We start from the raw sequence: 25,831 nt of genomic DNA on the forward strand, positions 1-25,831 counted from the left end.
TTTTCGGTAATGTTATTGTGATAATAATTGAAAGTTTCTTGAAATTGAAATTGTAACTGAATTGATTTCGGAAAAAACGAAATTAATTAACAATCTAGAGCTTACTTGTTCCACCACCAATATCTTATTGTCTGATTCCGGTTCCATTCGAAATTAGCTCTGTTGCATCGGGAGTTCCACAATCACCGTTGTTCGTTTCAGCGTGTTCGCTTACTTCGCCAATGTCTACATCGCCACTTATCAAACCACCATTACCGAACTCGTCCTCCTCATCGTCGCTGAACTCGTCACGCTGCCCTGACGCCTTCTCCAGCAACTGCGCCACTTGCACCACTTCGCGGTCGATAGGGTTTTGACGATAATGTTCGCGGTGAATTTTTTCATCATGGCCCAAGAATTTGGCCAGTTCCCCTACTAGGGCTTCGTTCAGCTCTAGAGCGATGCACGTCGTTCCTCGAAGACTGGAGGGATTGTTAGCGCCGCATGACGTTGAAAGGTTTCGTAATAAACGACATGCATCGATTTGAAGATCTGACGACGTAGCAATTCGAACAAAAATTGTCTGTCACTGGGTATTCCAGCCATTTGCCCGCGTCTTAATGAGAAATTCGATGCTTTTTTCGATGAACGGCTTCATCAATACGGGAACAGTTCGACCCTTTTTTCCGCGAATTTCATTCGTTTGAATTTCCTTGCTATTCCTTGTGACTCCGTAGACAGGGCGGCCAATATCTCTTTGTTAGAGTCATCGTCGACGCTTTCGCGACCAACAAACTCGTTGACGCGAATATTTTGGACTTCACCGATGCGACGTCTATTGAAAACGATGATCCACGCCATGACCATTTCGGCTAGCTTTAGCCACTTCTTCGGCACAAACGTTTCCTTTAACTCTTGGAATGTATTGTGCAGTTCAGAGTTGATGTAGCTGAATAGCGTCTTCACGTCTTCCATGGTGGGGATGTTCTGTCTTTTGAGAAGACGCATCTTGGCCTGTGTCTCGGCTACCAGCTTGTTTATTGATATATCGATGTCTGTGCTCATATAAGTCAAGAAGTCTTCCGTTTCGACCTTGTTTTCACGGTCTCGCAATCGAATATATTCGGCGCTGAGGTACGTTCCAATGAGTTTCACGAATGTGACTGCAAACGAAGCCATCGCTGGTGCACCGAATTCGTTCGTTTGTGGATCAAATCGACCAATGTTCTTGATTGCAGATACCAGAGCGTTGTACCGTTCAACATGGTAGATAGATGCGAAATCGGTGATTTTGCTATCTATTTTTTTGATCTCGATCAACATCCGTCCAGTCAATCGAAGTCTTGCGCGTATCATGTTTTGCTGATAGTGTGGAGTGTACTTGCAACACATTTTATTGCCAAAAACAATCAGCAGCCAGTCGAATCTAATCAAGCGAACGACTTCGTCTTGTCACATACATCCGATCACATTTATCAAGCGGATGGATGCACTATCGTGTATTCGCGCTTCTGCTATTGCAGCTAACTTCGTCAGCACTCGTTGATCCTCAACTATTTTTGCGGTGTTAGCTGGGCATTCGGCACAGTGATGTCGTAGATTATTTTTGGTGTATGACCCCAAGCAAAATGGGCATGTTGTCCACTTTACTGCCGATTCGACCGAGTCTCCATTGTGTCTGCGACTTGGAATCAATTCGTCTTTGTTTAGTTTATCGTCGGAACTCCACAAGTGGGTTCCAACTTTGCGCAGTGAGTCCTGTACGAACCGTCTTTCCTTAGATCCTGAAAGAATATAAATAAAACAGTGAATATTTTGAATTTTCAGAGCAACAAAAATGGGATTTAGTTGCCAGCAATATAACATATCCTAAAGAAATGCAATCCAAATAACACTCAAATGATTACAAGTTTCTAGACCCATACGAAGTACCGAGGTCTTATACGTTTTCTACTGGGATTGTAACAAGCCGAATCAAAATCACTGAGTAAGGGGAAACCTTTTGTGTTTTCAGTTAGATGTTGTACCGATGCGAAAACGAGTAAAACGTATCAAAAGTCCGTTTCTTAGTCACAAATGCTATTTCAAGTTCGAAGATTGACGATTTGGCCCGCGTCCTTGCAGGGCCAGGGCTCTCTATATGATCGCTATACGCAGAAGTATCATGTCAAATGAAACGTATTAACGATACCAAACTATTAAACAAAAATTGAAAAATCGAATGACTTACTCGTGGCTAGTGTGAAACCCGTAGGGTCTAAGAACAGTTTTTCGTCTATATATCGAGCAACGACGAAGTCATTTCGACTAGTTTTGTGTTAATACCTGTCACATTAACCGCACCCTTCCAGGAGAGAGTCTTCGAAACTACTCGAGCGTACAGTGGACGTAATTACTGTTTCTTATATCTCAAGTTAATCTCATCCGATTTTCATGATATTTTTGAAGACATTGTGGTGGTAACAATTTTAAAGACCTAACAAAATGGCCACTGCTCATCTTGGATTGTTAAGTTTTTGCCTATTTCTCAAACAATTTTTACACACGATTTCGATTATTTTTTTTATTTGAGAGATAGTGAGGATGATTTTTTTATTGTAAAGCGGTGGCACAGTTTTCTGAGGCCTACTAAAATTGCCACCATAGTCGTCAGCAAGGATTTTAGTGTTTTTCTACTACATCATCGCAAAACTTTGGACAGGGCGTCCAATATTGCTGTAAGCAATTTGAAAAGAAGGGTTTTGAGATGCAGCGTGGTTATGAAATACATTTATAGTGGTTATTGTACGTCCGAAACTCTGAGTGCGGATCTTCGTGGACCTGAATAGGCCTTTGTCACGGTTGGGCGTTAGCTTTGTTTCTTGTATAAGTATAAATTGGGTCCACAAGTCCACTACTTCACATTAACGATCAATGATAAATGTTTCGTTTGCAATGGAAAGTTTTACAAATAACCAGCGCACTACAGGCATGACGATTGAGTTATACGTCTTCATACAAAATAATACTCTATTCAATAGTAGCTTCAACTATGACCATTCATGTTTGGAGTGTGGTGGCATCATGAGTAGTAATAGTAACATAAACGAAAAATGTACCTTTGGGAGCCGAATAAATCTAGCCACGTCTTCCTCCTCCTTGTGAATTTCTTCCAGATGCCGGGCCAATTTTGAAAAGAGTTTGAGGCAAAATGGGCAGCACAGTTTCTTCTTTATCTTATCGGTTGAGCTCCGAACAAACATTTTGGTGTTGTCGCACGAACGTGTAGGTTTCGCCTTGATGGACTTCATTATCACCTTCAAAAATTTTGGTTATTATTAGTGTCGATGAATTAAGCGGTGAGTTAGAATGTTGTTAAATAAAAATTTGACGCGCCAAAGAAGTTTCTTCACCAATTTTCTAACTCTTTCGACTATCATCGAGACCGATACACTGTGGAGTTGTTGACTTCAAGGGCGCATTTTCTTGTTCGAGCACAAACAAGCAATGGTTAAAGAATTTTTGAGACTAATATCATTGGATGCAAATGGGTGGTATCAACGCACACGCCACGGGTAATAGTGGCCGAGTCGATTTTTCGACAAAATATACGACATTCAAAATATTCGTGAAATTAGTTCTAAATTCAGCGGGAGTTTTTTTTTAATCTGATTTAAATTCATGAGGAAGCCATAATAGTATAAAATTCAATCTATTCCACGTAAAATAATGAAAATTTTCATTTTAAAATGTGGTTTGAACTTAAACCACAAGTGAAAATAAAACTGACGAAACCCATGGATAGCTCAATTCCAATTTGACATTCAACCATAACCATTCTTACGATCGTCTTGTTTCTCAATTATGTGTGATAGCTCCTAACACACTTATCCCAATACATCCTCATGCTAATAGAAAAAGAGAAGAAGACTGCAATTGCATAACATCATCAATAAGAAGGCACATTTTCAATGGTTCAATTGAACAGTTAACGCTAAGTCTGAAAGTCATAATGACTAGAAGATCAGGAACGCTTTTGCAAACACTTGTTATAGGCAAAAATAAAGCGAGGAATAAGAAAATGAACCAATGAAGCGGGGAAAAAATTGACTGCCGTTGCTTCGCTTTAATATTAGGTAATATCATGTCTCGACGGAATATGTGAAAACAAAACCAATGAACGTTAAAACCAGGTATGGTATGTTCATACAAACCGGAGGACATAGCAAACTCACCTCTCATGTCCAGTTTGTATCTTCTTCTTCTTCTTCTTTTTCAGCCTGTTTCTATCCACTGCTGGATGTAGGCCTCTCCAACTTCTTTCCATTTCGTACGATCCATTGCCATTTGCTGCCATTTGCTGCCAGTTTGTATGGACAGACCAAACCTGGTTTATACTTTCATTTCACAAAACGTCGTTAAACTAAAATAAATACACTCGGTCTAATACGACTGATATATACTTGCCGTTGAGCCTTTACAATTACAACTAATTTGAATATGGATCAAGAAAGTCTAGTGACTGAAGTTTGGCTCCATTCGATGGAATTTTCAACACCCGGGTGTAGACGGAAAAAGTAGAATAGACTCAACAGTAGAGAAGCATGTCACATGCATAAAAATCATTCTATCAAAATGGTATCGACAAATTAATTACACAATGCACTGTGTTTTTAGAGAGAACGATTTTTGACAATTGAATCGGATGTGACCTCATATTTACCACAGTTGAAGTACATATATTGTACGAATAACGCACTCTAAGCATGAGTCGTACCCTAAATAAAATACTGAAAATTGACAGTGTGTCATACACAATTTTACACTTCAAAAGGCGTGTTGTGTTCATACAGAATAAAATTTCATTCGACAACTTGTCGGAACGATCATTCATGCTTGAAGTGCGTTGAAACACAAAAAACACGAGCAATTATCCGTCAAAGTTCTCTCAATTTGATTTTGATTTGACGTTCACATCGTTTCTCTCACAGAGTGTTCGTGTCTATCTATATTGTAAACGGGCTCGGTGCTGATTTTTATAATCATTTAAATGATTCCTTGAATGAGCGACGACCGACTTTTTCGATCTAACTAAAAAAGCCCGCCTGAACAGAATATTTCTATTTTGCAGGCATCCATAACGTTATAACCGAAATCAATTTCGATATCGAATAACGTTATTATTAACGTTATTCGATAACTGAAATGAATTCGGTTACTCGAATAACGTTATTTGAATACCGAAGTTAATTCGGTTATTTCAATAACGTTATTCGATTATTGAAATTAATTTCGTTTTTTAGCTCCGTCTTTCATTTTTTTTAAAAGAAATCTATGTAACTGAATTTTTGAATAACGTTATTCGTATAACCGAAATTATTCGGTTTTCTGAATAACGTTATTCGAATAACCGAATTCATTTGGGTAATCGAATACCGTTATTCGAGCAACCGAAATGATTTCGGTTACTAATAACGTTATTGGGGATCCCTGCTATTTTGAAAACCCGTCCGGTCCGAGCCCGGTCGGGCCGGATAAAAACACGGGCGGCCCGATGTTTTCGGGTGGCCCGCACATCTCTAGTTCATGTACTAACAAACAAACAAAATCTGTGCTAGAGAGCTGTTTTGAGAGAATCGTTGAAAATATCACGCTCTTTGAACTATTGATGTGCTAAAAGTGCATATGCAAGACACAACAGTTTTGTCGATCTATCTAATCAGAGCATTCGGAAAGCGATCCTATTTCATTATTTCACAAAATAAAATGTTCGGTGGTAAGCATAAACAGATAAAACTTCTTGCTACAACGGCTGAGTGTTATTCTTTAAAAATATTAAAATTTATAATTTCGATTCGGATTCGATTGATTTGTAAAATGTAAATTATTATATGGAAAACGATTCGCAAATGGCTGACACAGCCGAACAATTACCTAATTCAAAGAGAAACACGAGGTCAAAGTGGAATCTAAAACAATCGATTCGACAAACCGACTTCGTGGATATGTAATTAATTGGAAAAGCTGATGTTTTTGTTATTAATTGCGTGCTACAACATTTCGGTACATTTTGCTTATAAATATTCACACGTAGGCTTCCTCGCATCGTCTAACCTTTGTAAAATTTTCATTGTTAAATTTACGACGCTGCCAGTTGTGGTTCAAACGGGTCGCACAAGATGAGAATTTCTCAATTAGCAAAATTACTTTAACGATTTTCTTTAGAAAAATATCCTGCTGAAATCAGACGCATTTGAGCACTAACTTCGCTAATTCTTCATTCGACCGTTCGAGTGAACAGACGTATTTTTATTTTGCTCTTAATAAAAATATAAACAGTTCAAACAGAAATTAAAAAAAAAATTAAATTCAGTAATGATTTCTTACTAATGAATGACTAATCAAGTCATCAACACTTCATTAATTACATATATTTCATTGTGATTCACGTGTAATATGAGTAAGAGTGACAACCTATTTAATTATGACTAACCAAGTCATTGACATTTCCTTGTACTACGTTGCATACTTGTGATTCAATTGTAATACGAGTAAAAGTGACAATTTAGTGAAAAAAGAAACATTTAAAATAAAAACAATCAATTATCTGTATAGAATAAAGAAATGATTCATATTAACTGCGCAATAAATAGTGTTCATATGCAACATAGTTTAGTGTCAATAACATTGTGAATCATAAATAATTAAATTAAAATGTTTGGCTCATCGCCAAAAAATGAACCCAGTGTTAAAATTAAGCAATCAGAATATGATCTGCTAATACAAAACAATAATTTAGCTCAAAAACTTTGTGCTGAAAATGACGAGCTAAAGAAAAAGATAGCTGAGCTAGAAAATTCACTACAAAAAGCTATAACGGATCATTTAAAATCTGGAGATGACGGAAAACAAATCGTCTATACCACAGATGAAAGTGATTTGGAAAAAGAAATTGATCCATTTAAAACTCAATCAGTTAAAAGAAGACGTAAAAACAACAACCAAAAAAATTCATCCACCAAAGAAAAATCACCGAAATTAACGGAATCAAACCAGAAAAATCCAAACCCGCCATTGCCGCCACCTTTTAATGTAAGCAATGTAACCGATTTTAACAAATTCAGCAAAAAAATTTTGGAAATGGCTACAACAGCACAGTTCAAATCAGTCGCCAGCAATGACGTAAAAGTCACTCTGCAAAACGAAGAAGACTACAGGAAAGTCAAAAAATTCATTGAGAATCAAAGTTCCGAAGAAAGTGAATTCAAAGGTATTGAATATTATACATACCAGTTAAAAAGTGAAAAAAGCTTTCGTGCAGTCATTAGAGGATTACATCCATCGTGTGATGTAAAAGAAATAACAGATGATTTAATTGAGTTAGGCCACGAGCCTACTAAAATCACAAACATAGTTAAAAAAACCAAAGGCAAAGACGGAACTACAGAGGAAAAAAAATTTCCTCTATTCCTAATTGAATTGAAACAAAAAGAAAACAATAAAGAGATTTTTGCTGTTAAAAACATTCTACACTGTAAGATAACAGTAGAACCTCCCAAACAAATAAAATCCATCCCTCAGTGCATAAACTGCCAGCAACTAGGACATACAAAAAATTTTTGTACGAGAAATCCAGTTTGCGTCAAATGTGCCGGAAAACATGCTACAAGCGCCTGTACGAAGAGACCAAACGTAACTCCGAAATGTGCCCTTTGCCAAAATGAAGGACACACAGCAAATTATAAAGGTTGTCCAACATATCAGAAAAAATCAAAAATCAAAACCAAACCAAGTCGGTAGTAAACCGGCTCAGTGAAAAAAACTTAGAAGTTACAACAAAATACAAGGAAGTCAAAAAAGGACTAACTTTCGCGCAAGTCACAAAAAATTTGGAAAATAAAGAAAATAAAATATCAAACAAAATTGAAAACTCTGAAACGAACGAGCCGTCAAACGCAGATATACTGTCATTGCTCACACAACTAAAAACCAATATTGACCTAAGTATTGGACTTTTGTCAAACCGATTGGCAAAGTTGGAAAACAAACCGACTGCCCAAAAAACTAAAGTCAACAAAAACAAAAAATGATAAGCAAGTTCCTGCGCATCATGAACTGGAACGCAAATGGGCTCAACGCTAGGGCTCAAGAGTTGGAAATTTTCCTAAGAATAAACAACATAGATATTGCTTTTATATCTGAAACACATTTCACCGACAAAAGTCACATAACAATTAAAGGTTTTGAAGTCCACTGGACAAATCATCCGAACGAAAGAGCCAGGGGAGGCTCAGCGATAATCATTAAAAAAAATATAAAATATCATACACAAAACAGCATACAGAAAGAGTTTATACAAGCGACTGTAATTACAATTCAGTTCAACAATCAAGATGTAAATATAGCTGCCGCATATTGCCCACCAAAATCTACTCCAATATATTCAGAATGGATGGAAATCTTCGGAATATTGGGCCAAAGGTTCATCATTGGAGGTGACTTCAACACGAAACACACAGCATGGGGAGCGAGGCTGATAACTCCGGTTAAAGGCAACGGTCTTCTAAACGCAATCAAAAAAGAAAACTGTAGTTACCACTCCGGCCGTAAGCCAACGTACTGGCCTACAGACCAGAAAAAGGTACCAGATCTATTGGATTTCTTCATTTCAAGAGGAATATCACACAACAACATGGAAGTAGTAAACATGGTGGACCTGACATCAGATCATACACCAGTGATTCTTAATCTCAATGCTACAGTCATACTAAAAAAGAAAAAAGAAAATCTAACTAACAAATGCACCGACTGGGAACTCTTCAGAAATTTAGTTGAAGAGTCAATCAACCTCAACGCTAGCCTGAAATCAAAACAGGAGCTTGATCTACAAACGGAAAATTTTATCAATCTTCTGCAAATTGCGGCAAGAACAGCAACTCCGGAACCAAAAGAAAAACTTATTCACGAAATCAATTATCCAGCCGAAATAAGAGAGCTTATCAAGGAAAGGAGAAAAGCGAGAAGACTTTGGCATAGGAGCAGAAACCAAAGTGACAAAAGAATCTTCAACAATATTAGTAACAGAGTTAATAAAGTTACAAAGCAGTATAGACAAGAAAGTTTTGAAAACTACCTAAGCAATTTAAGTTCGAGTAAAGATAGAGACTACTCTCTATGGAAAGCGACGAGACGATTCAAACGCCCATGCGTCCAAATCCCTCCCATAAAAGACTCCAGAGGTATTTGGTTACGAAGGGATACTGAAAAAACGGAATTCTTTGCAAAACATCTTGCAGAAGTCTTTCAACCTCACAATGACATACAATCAAATGTAGACACAACACCAACCTACCAACCTGACAAAAAGTTCAAAAAATTCACTCCATATGAAATTGCAACAGAAATAGATAAACTAAACAAGAAAAAGGCTCCAGGTATAGATGAATTAGCACCAGGAGTATTGAAAGAACTGCCAGCACATGCGGTGTACATGATTACATATCTGTTCAATGCATGCCTTAAATTCAAATATGTACCAAAAAGCTTCAAAATTGCGCAAGTAATTATGCTAAGAAAACCAGATAAACCGCCAGAAAAAGTAACCTCGTACAGGCCGATCTCACTGCTACCCACAATCTCAAAAATATTCGAGAAGTTGCTGATAAAACGACTAAAACCTTTGGTGAAAATCCCCGATTTTCAATTCGGTTTTAGAAACAACCATTCAACAATTGAACAAATTCATAGACTCACTACTAAAATTGAGAGTGCATTCGAAAAAAAGGAGTACTGCCCGGCAGCATTCCTGGATGTATCACAGGCATTTGATAAAGTGTGGCACAAAGGACTCACATATAAAATGAGTACACTCTTTCCAGGCAACTACTGTCAACTGCTTGAATCATACCTATCGGAGAGAACGTTCAGAGTAAAAGACGAAGAAACCTATTCAAACTTCTATCCAATACTAGCAGGAGTACCACAAGGAAGTGTATTGGCACCTTTCTTATACACTATATATACTGCTGACATACCTGTAACCACAAACTCTTTCATTGGAACCTTCGCAGACGACACAGCGATCATGGCAACAGATACATCGCAGTCGGAGGCAGTTAAACATTTACAAAATGCTTTGGATAAAATAAATCAGTGGACCATCGATTGGAAAATAAAACTCAATGAGTCAAAATCTAATCACGTCACTTTCGCATTGCGTCACATAAACAGCAATCTCCGCATTTACCTCAATGGAATTCCCATTCCGCAGGCAGAGTCAGCTAAATATCTAGGATTAAACCTGGACAACAAACTAAACTGGAAACATCATGTGAAGCAAAAAGCTGAGCAAATCAAACACAAAACGAGACAAATGTACTGGTTAGTCGGATACAACTCTAAACTTAACCTGTATTGTAAAAGATTGATTTACAAATCAATTTTCGCACCTATCTGGATGTACGGCTCTACTCTTTGGGGCTGTGCTAAAAAATCAAACACAGATATCATCCAAACAAGTCAAAACAACTTTCTTCGCATGATCACCAACGCATATCGTTACGTGACAAACAAAGAAATTCACAAAGATTTAAAAATACAATGGGTTGCCGATGTAATTCGGGAAAACGCCATCAAACACGAAAAAAGACTGCTTCACCACACCAACGTAGAAGCCATCTTATTACTAGATATAACAAATGAAATAAGGAGGCTGAAACGTGTTAAACCCCACGAACTGACATGAAGGATGAAAACAGCACACCGCATAGGGACTCGACCATTGGGTCGTAAAACCCACACAAGTCTTACTTTCTTCTAATTACGCAAGTAAAAGGAAGATAGTACAACTCAACCCTAGTAATAAATTAACAAATAGTTAAGATTGTACTGTTCATACCAATAAAGGTGTTTTTGAAAAAAAAAAAAAAAAACTAACTTCGCTACTCGAAAAATTTCGTGACCACAAAAATTTAATTTAAAAAAATTGCAACAACTTCGGCTGCTGATTACACATTTTCAAGATCAGTGTAGCTAAAACAACGCAAGGCAATGCATTTCGGGTTAAAAATCTCTCGGGAACACAAATTTACTTGCATAGCTCGTAGGTTATGAAAACTGTGCGAAAAAAAAATAAATTTCCGATTCGACAGGCTGTTTTTCAGAATAACGTCTCAAAGCTTTGATGAAAATATGACGATGTGATCGTACACCTCAGTTGACGATAAAACGATTTTCTTGTATTGTGATTTAGAATGTGACTCGATAGCACAGTGTTGAACATACAAACTCATACAAAAATTAAACATACCAGACTGTCGTATGACTTTCTCGCATCTCCGGGAACGTTTCGTGCATTGCGTCGAACGGATCCAATGTCTGGGCTGTAAATTTGAATCGATTTTTCGTATTAGAAATGCGGAACTCCTCCCAATTCACTGCCACTGAATCAAAAAAAAATACCTTGTCTCGTTCACAACAGATCTTTCTGATTGCATGGGAATGGATGATGTATCCGTCATTATTACGTCGGATGCTGAAGATTGTTCGATCGACATTTCATGTTGTGGCTCGAGAACAGATGCCTGCGTTCGGTCGAGAACAGATGCTTTCGCTTGGTCGAAGGAGATGCGCGTAAAGTACATAACAGATTCATGCACGAATGATTCGACGGACCCTTCTGGTGAGTTGAGCAAAGAAGCGTCGACTTCAACTTCAACATTTATCACATTGGTCAGTTGGCTCTCCATCACAAACTCATTTATAGGGTCTACGTCAAGAGATGTGCTGCATGGTACTACGAAAGATGCGGTGGATGCTATGTTGATAATAGATGTAACTGATGGATCCGTCATTATTACGCCGGATGCTGAAGATTGTTCGATCGACATTTCGTGTTGTGGCTCGAGAACAGATGCCTGCGTTCGGTCTAGAACAGATGCTTTCGCTTGGTCGAAGGAGATGCGCGTAAAGTCCATAACAGATTCATGCACGAATGATTCGACGGCCCCTTCTGGTGAGTTGAGCAAAGAAGCGTCGACTTCAACTTCAACATTTAGCACATTGGTCAGTTGGCTCTCCATCACAAACTCATTTATAGGGTCTACGTCAAGAGATGTGCTGCATGGTACTACGAAAGATGCGGTGGATGCCATGTTGATAATAGATTTAACGGATGGCGAGTCGATAGTTGTACTGGATGGCACCGAGAATCGTGAAGTGTCGTTTCCAATTGTTGTCTCCGAATGTTCGAAGATCCGCCAAAAGTCCTCCAATTCTGTTAAATAAATGTCCTCGAATTGGAGTAACTTAATCCACGTTGCTTCCTGATCGGTGTCGTCCAAATCAATAATGGAGCCAATGTTTAGCGATAGATTCTTTGCCATTTCGAGTGACTGCTGACAGCAATGATATTTGCTTTAATTATTTCATCACAATAATCACAATAATGTATGAACAATAAACTTACGTTTAATTAAACCAATTGAATAGTGTGTTTGATCGTAAAATGCGGCACGCGTGACAAATTAAAATTTTTGAATCATGACACAAATCTATGGTTACTTAGTTATGTTCACGATTTCATGTATGCATCAATCGCACTCTTCAATTGTAATATTTCACAACAGTATGCGTACGAGAGAATGTTACAGTGACAACACTATACTTCGGTGGTTGTGTTGTTTTTCTGGGCGATTGACCGAGCAAAAAAACTGCAACCGCAAACTGTTAATTGATTTACCAATAATTTGTGTCCAAGATACGGTAAGGTTAGTAAGATACAGACTCTTTTCGCTAGAGATACGGGCAACATCAACAATTTGTTGTGGAAACAGTACACTTAGCAAAATATACTGACGATTTTCGCTCAAGATACGGACATTATTGCAATTTGTAGTCAATATACGGTACGTTGCTCGAGTATGAAGTATGATCGAGATACGGTACGATTAGTATGATAATGACACTTTTTGATGTTTTGATCATACTTTAGCATCGAAGATATGGGAATTTCTAAAGAGATGCCAATATAATCCGCTGGCTTTCAGTTTGAATTATTGACCACAAATCGCTGGTCTCCAATTCTGCCACTGAAAAGATGTATATGTTGGCTCATGTTAGAACTATACTAGATATCAGTATGAATTGTTGATCACAAATCGCTGGTCTCCAATTCTGTCGCTGAATATATATATAGGTATACTTAATGTAACATATGAGGACCTGAGGACTAGTGAATAATTTCGTATTGAAATAAAGTATACAAGTATAAACAAACAGTCTTACAGTCGAAGAAATTTAGTTTTCGGGTTTTCCAAAGGTATTAATCTTATTTAACCCACACTTTATCCCACAACAATGGAATCCACAAATTTAAATTTAGTTAACACAGCGGTCACAATGATGGCGCTGCAGTCACGATTTCAAAATGTGATATAGGGTGGATAAACTAAATTTTGGTCTTAGCTACATTTTCTCTTGGTTTTTAATTATTACATCAGGCTTCTAAATTAAGAGTAAATTTATGCAATATAAACCGTTTGAGTTTGAAAAAAGATGTTTTGTATCAGTGAACGATATAGGAAAGCGTTCAGTACGTCTCAACATACAAAAGAACGTAAAATATAATTGTACATTTAGCCACCCTACGTCCGTCATCGCTTCTATTGTCTTCAAAAACATATTGTGTGCTTGTCATGATATGTATCAGACGTTTGTTTATTTATGTGTCTCATCTAAAATGCTGGCCAGCAAAATTTTGATCATTAAATTCAACGGCAAAATTGATCTAAATGTTAAAATAATTGTGAATAATAGTGAAGTTAATGTGGTTTTGTTTTCTCTTCATAAAGGAATTTGCATCAGTTCGATGTAAAGTGCGGAGCACCATTAGAAAAAAAACTTGTCGCTGAAGAATGATCAAAAAGTTGCTGGACGCAATAGCTTCAACTAATGCTTTGCAGGATATAGAATCAAAATTAGAGAAACACCAAGAAACACCATTTGAAATCTTCACAATCATCATTTCAACTAAAGGCTTTTTTTAAACGAAACGCAGATTCGGAACATTCTTTTTGCAAAATTACAATTTGGCATAGTAAATAAATTCAACTCTTTGTATAAGTGAAGCTCATGATTGAGCTCAAGCATGAAAACAGAATCTGGTCAGGAATAAGATAAGAATATGAATATATGACGAACTTCAAAGTTCATGATTTATAAATGCCTGCTCATGCAGTTATGCTTGCTGTTACGATTTCCAAAGAATTTTAAAATCAAACAGAAGTACAATTTCCAAATCGGTTTTCTATTTATTTTATTGTATTTCCGACCTCGTTCTAGAGTAATAAAGTTTTCTGTGGATCATTTGTAACTTCATGAAAATATTAAGATGGAAAACCTCAGAAACATTCACATAAAAACTATGTTTTCCTAACTAGTGTTGAAATAGTTTTTTTGCATTCATTAGGAATAGCTATTTTGCTAACAAGTTAGTAAATGGGCTTCTTTTGCGCACTAGATGTGAGTTTGCCGATACGATCGGAGCGAGTTCGGCAACACATCGTGTGCGCAAAACCCCATTTACTAACGTGTTAGCAACAAGATTTTATCTACTGTTAGTTGAAATATTCATAATTTTCAAGCATATAATTGAGTTGATGTGTTACTCAAAATCCTACTTCACATGATCGTAGTAGGATTCTGTCAGTTGCGTGCGCATAAGTTTCTATATTGGTTATATGCTTAAGGCATATAACCAATATATAAACTTATGCGCACGGAAATTTTCGTGTGTAAATTGACTGTCTTTGCTAACTAGATTCATGCTGAAAATTATGAATTTTTTCAACTTACAGTAGATAAAATAACTACTGGACAGTCGAGACGGTTTACTTGTAGTCCGAAATTATATTTTGGCTTCGTAGAACACAGATAAACACAAGAGGAATTATATGATATGCGGTACATACTGTCCCGTACAATCTTTTTCTAAATAAAAAGTTGGACTAAGTGTTGCTTTTTTTGACAAAAAAATCTTCTGGAAGTTTATCCATCCACACAGCAGTGAAGTATCGCCAAAGTCAAATCTACAATATTGTATTATTTGGTGATTTGTCATATTTTGGAGTTTCTTCACACTTTGGCGATTTTTCTTGACAATTCATCATATTTAGTTGATTTGTTAAATCATCAAGAAAAGTCTCAGAAGTGTGAAGATACGCCATAAAGACAAATTTTCAATTCTCTATGATCCTTGGAGTTTCTTTACTATTGGGCGATATTTCTTGGTTTTTCTTCACAATATGACGATTTTTCTTGTTGATTTTTCAAATCAACCATAATCAACCATAATGATGCCTTTACTTTACCTGACGTAAAATAAGAGTTTCCTTAGGATCGAACCAGGCAGTATTTCGTAACCTTTATAAAAGGATAGATTCACTAGCATCGAACAAATGCCGCCTTTGCGATACCTTTCGTAAAAGGATAAATTTCCAATGATTGAACAAAATCATCATCATTTGTGGTTGATTTGTTTAATCACCACGAAGAATTGCCAAAGTGTGAAGAAACGCAACAAAGACAAATTTATCATTCTTTGTTTCTGTCGGCGTTTCTTCACACTTTGCCGATTTTTTATTTTTGGCGATTCTTCACGAGAATCTTGATTCACGACGGCTACGAGCTTTAGCGAAAAAGAATGTTGTTCCGATCCAAATCTGAGAGCGAACCTCCGTTTCGTTTAAAAAAAGCCTCAGTTGAAATGATGTTGATGAAGATTTCAAATGGACGGCTCTTGGTGTTTCTCTAATTTTTATTCTATATCCTGCAAAGCATTAGTTGGACCTACTGCGTCCAGCAACTTTTTGATCATTCTTAAGCGACAAGTTTTTTTTTCTAATGGTGCTCCGCACTTTACATCGAGTTGATGCAAATATTAGTTTATATCACATTAACTTCACATTTATTCACAATTATTGTAACATTTAGATCAATTTTGTCGTTGAATTTAATGATCAAAATTTTGCTGGCGAGCATTTTAGATGAGACACATAAATAAACAAACTTCTGATACATATCATGACAAGCGCACAATATGTTTTTGAAGACAATAGAAGCTATGACGGACGTAGGGTGGCTAAATGTACAAATATGTTTTACGTTCTTTTGTGTGTTGAGACGTACTGAACGCTTTCCTATATTGTTCACTGATACAAAACCTCTTTTTTCAAACTCAAACGGTTTATATTGCATAAAGATACTCTTAATTTTGAAGCCTAATGTAATAATTAAAAACCAAAATTTAGTTTATCCACCCTATATCACATTTTGAAATCGTGACTGCAGCGCCATCATTGTGACCGCTGTGTTAACTAAATTTAAATTTGTGGATTCCATTGTTGTGGGATAAAGTGTGGGTTAAATAAGATTAATACCTTTGGAAAACCCGAAAACTAAATTTCTTCGACTGTAGCTATGCCGATATCTTATACAAAAATGCCAATGTCTCACACAAAAAAAAAACACCGGCGTCTTAGCTATGATGCCAGTATTTCAGACAAAAAATGTTATGTCAACTATGATGCCGGTATCTCACACACTAAATGTTGGTATCTCAGCTATTATACCGGTATCTCACACTCTAGATGTTGGTATCTCTGTTATTATAACCGCATCTTACACAAAAATGTTGGTATCTCAGCTATTGTGCCGGTATCAAAGACAAAAAATGTTGCTATCTCAACTATGAAGTCGATATCTCACACAAAAAATGTTGGTATCTCAGTTATTATAACCGCATCTCACACAAAAATGTTGGTATCTCAGCAATTATGCCGATATGTAAGACAAAAAATTTTGCTATATCAACTATGATGCCGGTATCTCACACACTTAATGTTGGTATCTCTGCTATTATACCGGTATCTCACACAAAAAATGTTGGTATCTCAGTTATTATAACCGTATCTTACACAAAAATGTTGGTATCTCAGCTATTATGCCGGTATCTCACACACTAAATGTTGGTATCTCTGTTATTATAACCGTATCCTACACAAAAATGTTGGTATCTCAGCTATTATGCCGGTATTTCATACACTAAATGTTGGTATCTCAACTATGATGCCGGTATCTCACACACTAAATGTTGGTATCTCTGTTATTATACCGGTATGTAAGACAAAAAATGTTGGTATCTCAGCTATTATGCCGATATGTAAGACAAAAAATGTTGCTATCTCTACTATGATGCCGGTATCTCACACACTTAATGTTGGTATCTCTGCTATTATACCGGTATCTCATACAAAAAATGTTGGTATCTCAGTTATTATAACCGTATCTTACACAAAAATGTTGGTATCTCAGCTATTATGCCGATATCTCACACACTAAATGTTGGTATCTCTGTTATTATAACCGTATCTTACACAAAAATGTTGGTATCTATTATGCCGGTATTTCATACACTAAATGTTGGTATCTCAGCTATTGTGCCGGTATCAAAGACAAAAAATGTTGCTATCTCAACTATGAAGTCGATATCTCACACAAAAAATATTGGTATCTCAGTTATTATAACCGTATATCACACAAAAATATTGGTATATCAGCTATTATGCCGGTATCTCACACACTAAATGTTGGTATCTCAACTATGATGTCGGTATCTCATACTCTAAATGTTGGTATCTCAGTTATTATAACCGTATATCACACAAAAATGTTGGTATATCAGCTATTATGCCGGTATCTCACACACTAAATGTTGGTATCTCACACACTAAATGTTGGTATCTCAACTATGATGTCGGTATCTCATACTCTAAATGTTGGTATCTCAGTTATTATAACCGTATATCACACAAAAATGTTGGTATCTCAACTATTATGCCGGTATCTCACACACTAAATGTTGGTATCTCAACTATGATGTCGGTATCTCAACTATGATGTCGGTATCTCATACTCTAAATGTTGGTATCTCAGTTATTATAACCGTATATCACACAAAAATGTTGGTATATCAGCTATTATGCCGGTATCTCACACACTAAATGTTGGTATCTCAACTATGATGTCGGTATCTCATACTCTAAATGTTGGTATCTCAGTTATTATAACCGTATATCACACAAAAATGTTGGTATCTCAACTATTATGCCGGTATCTCACACACTAAATGTTGGTATCTCAACTATGATGTCGGTATCTCATACTCTAAATGTTGGTATCTCAGCTATTATGCCGGTATCTCACACACTAAATGTTGGTATCTCACACACTAAATGTTGGTATCTCAACTATGATGTCGGTATCTCATACTCTAAATGTTGGTATATCAGTTATTATAACCGTATATCACACAAAAATGTTGGTATATCAGCCATTATGCCGGTATCTCACACACTAAATGTTGGTATCTCAACTATGATGTCGGTATCCCATACTCTAAATGTTGGTATATCAGTTATTATAACCGTATATCACACAAAAATGTTGGTATATCAGCTATTATGCCGGTATCTCACACACTAAATGTTGGTATCTCAACTATGATGTCGGTATCTCAACTATGATGTCGGTATCTCATACTCTAAATGTTGGTATCTCAGTTATTATAACCGTATATCACACAAAAATGTTGGTATATCAGCTATTATGCCGGTATCTCACACACTAAATGTTGGTATCTCAACTATGATGTCGGTATCTCATACTCTAAATGTTGGTATCTCTGTTATTATAACCGCATCTTACACAAAAATGTTGGTATCTCAGCTATTGTGCCGGTATCAAAGACAAAAAATGTTGCTATCTCAACTATGAAGTCGATATCTCACACAAAAAATGTTGGTATCTCAGTTATTATAACCGTATATCACACAAAAATGTTGATATCTCAGCTATTATGCCGGTATATCACACACTAAATGTTGGTATCTCAACTATGATGTCGGTATCTCATACTCTAAATGTTGGTATCTCAGTTATTATAACCGAATATCACACAAAAATGTTGGTATATCAGCTATTATGCCGGTATCTCACACACTAAATGTTGGTATCTCAACTATGATGTCGGTATCTCATACTCTAAATGTTGGTATCTCAGTTATTATAACCGTATATCACACAAAAATGTTGGTATCTCAACTATTATGCCGGTATCTCACACACTAAATGTTGGTATCTCAACTATGATGTCGGAATCTCATACTCTAAATGTTGGTATCTCAGTTATTATAACCGTATCTCACACAAAAATGTTGGTATCTCAGCTAATATGCCGGTATCTCACACACTAAATGTTGGTATCTCAACTATGATGTCGGTATCTCATACTCTAAATGTTGGTATCTCAGTTATTATAACCGTATATCACACAAAAATGTTGGTATATCAGCTATTATGCCGGTATCTCACACACTAAATGTTGGTATCTCAACTATGATGTCGGAATCTCATACTCTAAATGTTGGTATCTCAGTTATTATAACCGTATATCACACAAAAATGTTGGTATCTCAGCTAATATGCCGGTATCTCACACACTAAATGTTGGTATCTCAACTATGATGTCGGTATCTCATACTCTAAATGTTGGTATCTCAGTTATTATAACCGTATATCACACAAAAATGTTGGTATCTCAACTATTATGCCGGTATCTCACACACTAAATGTTGGTATCTCAACTATGATGTCGAATCTCATACTCTAAATGTTGGTATCTCAGTTATTATAACCGTATATCACACAAAAATGTTGGTATCTCAACTATTATGCCGGTATCTCACACACTAAATGTTGGTATCTCAACTATGATGTCGGTATCTCATACTCTAAATGTTGGTATCTCAGTTATTATAACCGTATATCACACAAAAATGTTGGTATATCAGCTATTATGCCGGTATCTCACACACTAAATGTTGGTATCTCAACTATGATGTCGGTATCTCATACTCTAAATGTTGGTATCTCAGTTATTATAACCGTATATCCCACAAAAATGTTGGTATCTCAACTATTATGCCGGTATCTCACACACTAAATGTTGGTATCTCAACTATGATGTCGGTATCTCATACTCTAAATGTTGGTATCTCAGTTATTATAACCGTATATCACACAAAAAAGGTTGGTATCTCAACTATTATGCCGGTATCTCACACACTAAATGTTGGTATCTCAACTATGATGTCGGAATCTCATACTCTAAATGTTGGTATCTCAGTTATTATAACCGTATCTCACACAAAAATGTTGGTATCTCAACTATTATGCCGGTATCTCACACACTAAATGTTGGTATCTCAACTATGATGTCGGCATCTCATACTCTAAATGTTGGTATCTCAGTTATTATAACCGTATATCACACAAAAATGTTGGTATATCAGCTAATATGCCGGTATCTCACACACTAAATGTTGGTATCTCAACTATGATGTCGGTATCTCATACTCTAAATATTGGTATCTCAGTTATTATAACCGTATATCACACAAAAATGTTGGTATATCAGCTATTATGCCGGTATCTCACACACTAAATGTTGGTATCTCAACTATGATGTCGGTATCCCATACTCTGAATGTTGGTATCTCAGTTATTATAACCGTATATCACACAAAAATGTTGGTATATCAGCTATTATGCCGGTATCTCACACACTAAATGTTGGTATCTCAACTATGATGTCGGTATCTCATACTCTAAATGTTGGTATCTCTGTTATTATAACCGCATCTTACACAAAAATGTTGGTATCTCAGCTATTGTGCCGGTATCAAAGACAAAAAATGTTGCTATCTCAACTATGAAGTCGATATCTCACACAAAAAATGTTGGTATCTCAGTTATTATAACCGTATCTCACACAAAAATGTTGGTATCTCAGCAATTATGCCGATATGTAAGACAAAAGAAGGTTTTTAGCATTAAAACACCACGCTTGCTACTGCGGGTTGGTGAGTATGAAAGCTTTACTTTGCTCGCCCCCGGTAATCCTCGAGCTCTGACCCGCACATTTCTGCACGTTCCGGGACCACCGTGCCTATCAAAGTGCACAGTGCCCGACGGGGTAGTGTTACTCTTTTTGAACATTCTTTTCCATAAAGCTTTGCCCATTCTTTTGAACCTATCTGAGCAAAAGGTTATTCGTCCTTTAAAAGCTTAACCTAGTAGCTAATAAGAATTCTGGGATCGTTCTATCCTTTGGCTTCCTGATCGTGTTGTTCCACCTCAACGTTGGTCCCTTAACCCCAATTCTTTCGGCTTCCAGCTCACGATTCATTCAGCCTTAAGATTGATCTATCTAATCCTATCTTATTTACTGCTACGTCCTCGTTAAACTTCATTCCCTCCACTCTTTTTCAAACTGGCTTGGGACAGTCTTTGGCGGTGTTTGGCAGCAAATGGCAATGGATCGTACGAAATGGAAAGAAGTTGGAGAGGCCTACATCCAGCAGTGGATAGAAACAGGCTGAAAAAGAAGAAGAAGAAGAAGAAGAAGTAAGACAAAAAATGTTGCTATCTCAACTATGATGCCGGTATCTCACACACTGAATGTTGGTATCTCTGTTATTATAACCGTATCTCACATAAAAATGTTGGTATCTCAGCTATTATGCCGATATGTAAGACAAAAAATGTTGCTATCTCAACTATGATGCCGGTATCTCACACGCTAAATGTTGGTATCTCAACTATTATAACCGTATCTCACACAAAAATGTTGGTATCTCAGCTATTATGCCGATATGTAAGACAAAAAATGTTGCTATCTCTACTATGATGCCGGTATCTCACACGCTAAATGTTGGTATCTCAGCTATTATACCGGTATCTCACACTCTAAATGTTGGTATCTCAACTATGATGTCGGTATCTCATACTCTAAATGTTGGTATCTCAGTTATAATAACCGTATATCACACAAAAATGTTGGTATCTCAGCTATTATGCCGGTATCTCACACTCTAAATGTTGGTATCTCAGTTATAATAACCGTATCTCACACAAAAATGTTGGTATCTCAGCTATTATGACGGTATCTCACACTCTAAATGTTGGTATCTCACACACTAAATGTTGGTATCTCAACTATGATGTCGGTATCTCATACTCTAAATGTTGGTATATCAGTTATTATAACCGTATATCACACAAAAATGTTGGTATATCAGCTATTATGCCGGTATCTCACACACTAAATGTTGGTATCTCAACTATGATGTCGGTATCCCATACTCTGAATGTTGGTATCTCAGTTATTATAACCGTATATCACACAAAAATGTTGGTATATCAGCTATTATGCCGGTATCTTCTTCTTCTTCTTCTTTTTCAGCCTGTTTCTATCCACTGCTGGATGTAGGCCTCTCCAACTTCTTTCCATTTCGTACGATCCATTGCCATTTGCTGCCAGTTTGTACCTGCAATATTCTTAATTCCGTTTGTCCATCTCTCTGGTGGTCTACCTATAGCTCGTCTTTTATATGGTCGCCAGTTCATGATCTTTTTGGTCCAACGTTCATCTGTCCTTCTTGCAATATGTCCCGCCCAGCTCCATTTCAGAGATGCTATTCTTTCCATGACATCAACGACCCTGGTTTGTTGTCGAATCCATTGATTCGTCATTCTGTCTCTGAGTGTTATTCCAAGCATACTCCGTTCCATGGCTCTTTGTGTCACTCTCAATTTATCTTCGGATGCTTTTGTTAAAGTTAACGTTTCCGCTCCATAAGTGAGCACTGGAAGGACACAAGTGTCGAAAACATTATCAGGCTCAGCTTATGCTACAACAGTTAAGTGAAGAGGCGAGCAAAGTTGGCCTCAAGATGAACTTATCGAAAACAAAAGTCATGACCAACATCGGGGACGATAGAGAAATCAAAATTGGTGACACTGTCATTGAACGAGTCGACAGCTATGTATATCTAGGACATAAACTGAAGTTAGGTCTGGACAACCAAACTGCAGAAATAAGACGTAGGATTGGTCTTGCATGGGCAGCGTTCGGAAAACTCAGACTAATTTTCAAAAGCAAAATGAATAATAGTCTGAAACGCAAAGTTTTCGACACTTGTGTCCTTCCAGTGCTCACTTATGGAGCGGAAACGTTAACTTTAACAAAAGCATCCGAAGATAAATTGAGAGTGACACAAAGAGCCATGGAACGGAGTATGCTTGGAATAACACTCAGAGACAGAATGACGAATCAATGGATTCGACAACAAACCAGGGTCGTTGATGTCATGGAAAGAATAGCATCTCTGAAATGGAGCTGGGCGGGACATATTGCAAGAAGGACAGACGAACGTTGGACCAAAAAGATCATGAACTGGCGACCATATAAAAGACGAGCTATAGGTAGACCACCAGAGAGATGGACAAACGGAATTAAGAATATTGCAGGTACAAACTGGCAGCAAATGGCAATGGATCGTACGAAATGGAAAGAAGTTGGAGAGGCCTACATCCAGCAGTGGATAGAAACAGGCTGAAAAAGAAGAAGAAGAAGAATATATCGTTAGCGAGTGCTGATTTACTGCATGAAAGAGAACAGATCTCTAAAATTATAGCACATAAAATTGATTTCTGATAATCGTATATGAATATTAGGCTCAACCTTCAAAATGACCCTCTTGTGGGCGAATATTCAAACAGATTTAACCAGTTTATAATTGAGGTGCGAAATCCATTTTAACAATCGCAGAAACTCAATCAAAAATGGATGGATGGGAAATGGATGAATAAAAAATTGAAGTGAATGCAATGCCACATATAAAAATGTCCAATGACATTGATTTCGTATCACTTTTTCCGGGCTGTAAAGTTTTCAGTCGTCTAAACTTTCACTTTCATTGGGACTCTGAAAATAATCTTGCTTTGCAGTCTTCTTAGCCATATCAACTACATGAAAACATCTATTTTTGGGCCAGAGTTTTTAATTTTTGATTGGATAACATACTCCTGGCTTAATTATTTTTCTGTTGAAGCTTCCAGTTTCTCGATATTTTTTATTTGAAAATTTTTTCGAAGAACCCGTTCCTAGAAAGCTATGGCAGATAGAACAATAACACAACGTCGAGTTTATTGTATCAGACGACAATCCGAGCATAATTATAACATAATTGTTTGAAAAGTAATTCAATGAATGAAAAGTTAGGATCAATCAATAACAATATTAGGATGAGAATCGAAAATGCAACAAAATGAAATGTAAAAAGGGAAATCAAAAAAATTCTAAAATCTAAAATCAAGTTAAAATCGAAAAACGTAGAATATAGATAATGTAACACGAGACAATTCATTTTTTTGCAGCTTTTTTCTTTTGATTATTCACGTAAGCTTTGATCTGTTGCCAAGTTCGGGATTGTAATATGGGATGAATTGCTCGTTGCTCCTCAATTTCGCTTTCCACAGGCAATGTGGGATTCTTAAAATGGGCTGCAAACACTTTCTTCACACAAGAAACCTCTTCATCACTCCATGCAATTCTGGTACATTTTTCTAACAGAGGAAAAATAGAATTTCGTTTAAGTTTTCGGTAATGTTATTGTGATAATAATTTGAAAGTTTCTTGAAATTGAAATTGTAACTGAATTGATTTCGGAAAAAACGAAATTAATTAACAATCTAGAGCTTACTTGTTCCACCACCAATATCTTATTGTCTGATTCCGGTTCCATTCGAAATTAGCTCTGTTGCATCGGGAGTTCCACAATCACCGTTGTTCGTTTCAGCGTGTTCGCTTACTTCGCCAATGTCTACATCGCCACTTATCAAACCACCATTACCGAACTCGTCCTCCTCATCGTCGCTGAACTCGTCACGCTGCCCTGACGCCTTCTCCAGCAACTGCGCCACTTGCACCACTTCGCGGTCGATAGGGTTTTGACGATAATGTTCGCGGTGAATTTTTTCATCATGGCCCAAGAATTTGGCCAGTTCCCCTACTAGGGCTTCGTTCAGCTCTAGAGCGATGCACGTCGTTCCTCGAAGACTGGAGGGATTGTTAGCGCCGCATGACGTTGAAAGGTTTCGTAATAAACGACATGCATCGATTTGAAGATCTGACGACGTAGGCAATTCGAACAAAAATTGTCTGTCACTGGGTATTCCAGCCATTTGCCGCGTCTTAATGAGAAATTCGATGCTTTTTTCGATGAACGGCTTCATCAATACGGGAACAGTTCGACCCTTTTTTCCGCGAATTTTCATTCGTTTGAATTTCCTTGCTATTCCTTGTGACTCCGTAGACAGGGCGGCCAATATCTCTTTGTTAGAGTCATCGTCGACGCTTTCGCGACCAACAAACTCGTTGACGCGAATATTTTGGACTTCACCGATGCGACGTCTATTGAAAACGATGATCCACGCCATGACCATTTCGGCTAGCTTTAGCCACTTCTTCGGCACAAACGTTTCCTTTAACTCTTGGAATGTATTGTGCAGTTCAGAGTTGATGTAGCTGAATAGCGTCTTCACGTCTTCCATGGTGGGGATGTTCTGTCTTTTGAGAAGACGCATCTTGGCCTGTGTCTCGGCTACCAGCTTGTTTATTGATATATCGATGTCTGTGCTCATATAAGTCAAGAAGTCTTCCGTTTCGACCTTGTTTTCACGGTCTCGCAATCGAATATATTCGGCGCTGAGGTACGTTCCAATGAGTTTCACGAATGTGACTGCAAACGAAGCCATCGCTGGTGCACCGAATTCGTTCGTTTGTGGATCAAATCGACCAATGTTCTTGATTGCAGATACCAGAGCGTTGTACCGTTCAACATGGTAGATAGATGCGAAATCGGTGATTTTGCTATCTATTTTTTTGATCTCGATCAACATCCGTCCAGTCAAT

General features: G+C 37.1%; 2 protein-coding genes across 3 annotated transcripts; one reads left to right on the plus strand and one right to left on the minus strand.

Annotated features, from left to right (window-relative positions):
* Positions 1 to 5,671: 5,671 nt before the first annotated feature.
* Positions 5,672 to 12,433, plus strand: LOC119069013. 2 transcript variants are annotated; one of them, XM_037172886.1, is made up of 4 exons: positions 5,672 to 5,734; positions 11,438 to 11,638; positions 11,723 to 11,971; positions 12,056 to 12,433. In XM_037172886.1, exons 1-4 carry the CDS (start codon positions 5,725 to 5,727, stop codon positions 12,241 to 12,243), a joined length of 648 nt encoding a protein of 215 aa, XP_037028781.1. In that variant the 5' UTR covers positions 5,672 to 5,724; the 3' UTR covers positions 12,244 to 12,433. The 2 variants fall into 2 exon arrangements, with proteins under 2 accessions (XP_037028781.1, XP_037028780.1); XM_037172885.1 differs by having other exon boundaries at positions 11,723 to 12,433.
* Positions 12,434 to 24,381: 11,948 nt separating this feature from the next.
* LOC119069014 lies at positions 24,382 to 25,502 on the minus strand. The gene is made up of 2 exons (XM_037172887.1): positions 24,621 to 25,502; positions 24,382 to 24,483 (listed from the first exon to the last, which is right to left on the minus strand). Exon 1 carries the CDS (start codon positions 25,468 to 25,470, stop codon positions 24,640 to 24,642), a length of 831 nt encoding a protein of 276 aa, XP_037028782.1. The 5' UTR covers positions 25,471 to 25,502; the 3' UTR covers positions 24,382 to 24,483; positions 24,621 to 24,639.
* Positions 25,503 to 25,831: the final 329 nt, after the last annotated feature.

This window comes from Bradysia coprophila, assembly GCF_014529535.1.
Source record: "Bradysia coprophila strain Holo2 chromosome X unlocalized genomic scaffold, BU_Bcop_v1 contig_202, whole genome shotgun sequence".
In the NCBI taxonomy this organism is placed as follows: Eukaryota; Metazoa; Arthropoda; class Insecta; order Diptera; family Sciaridae; genus Bradysia; species Bradysia coprophila.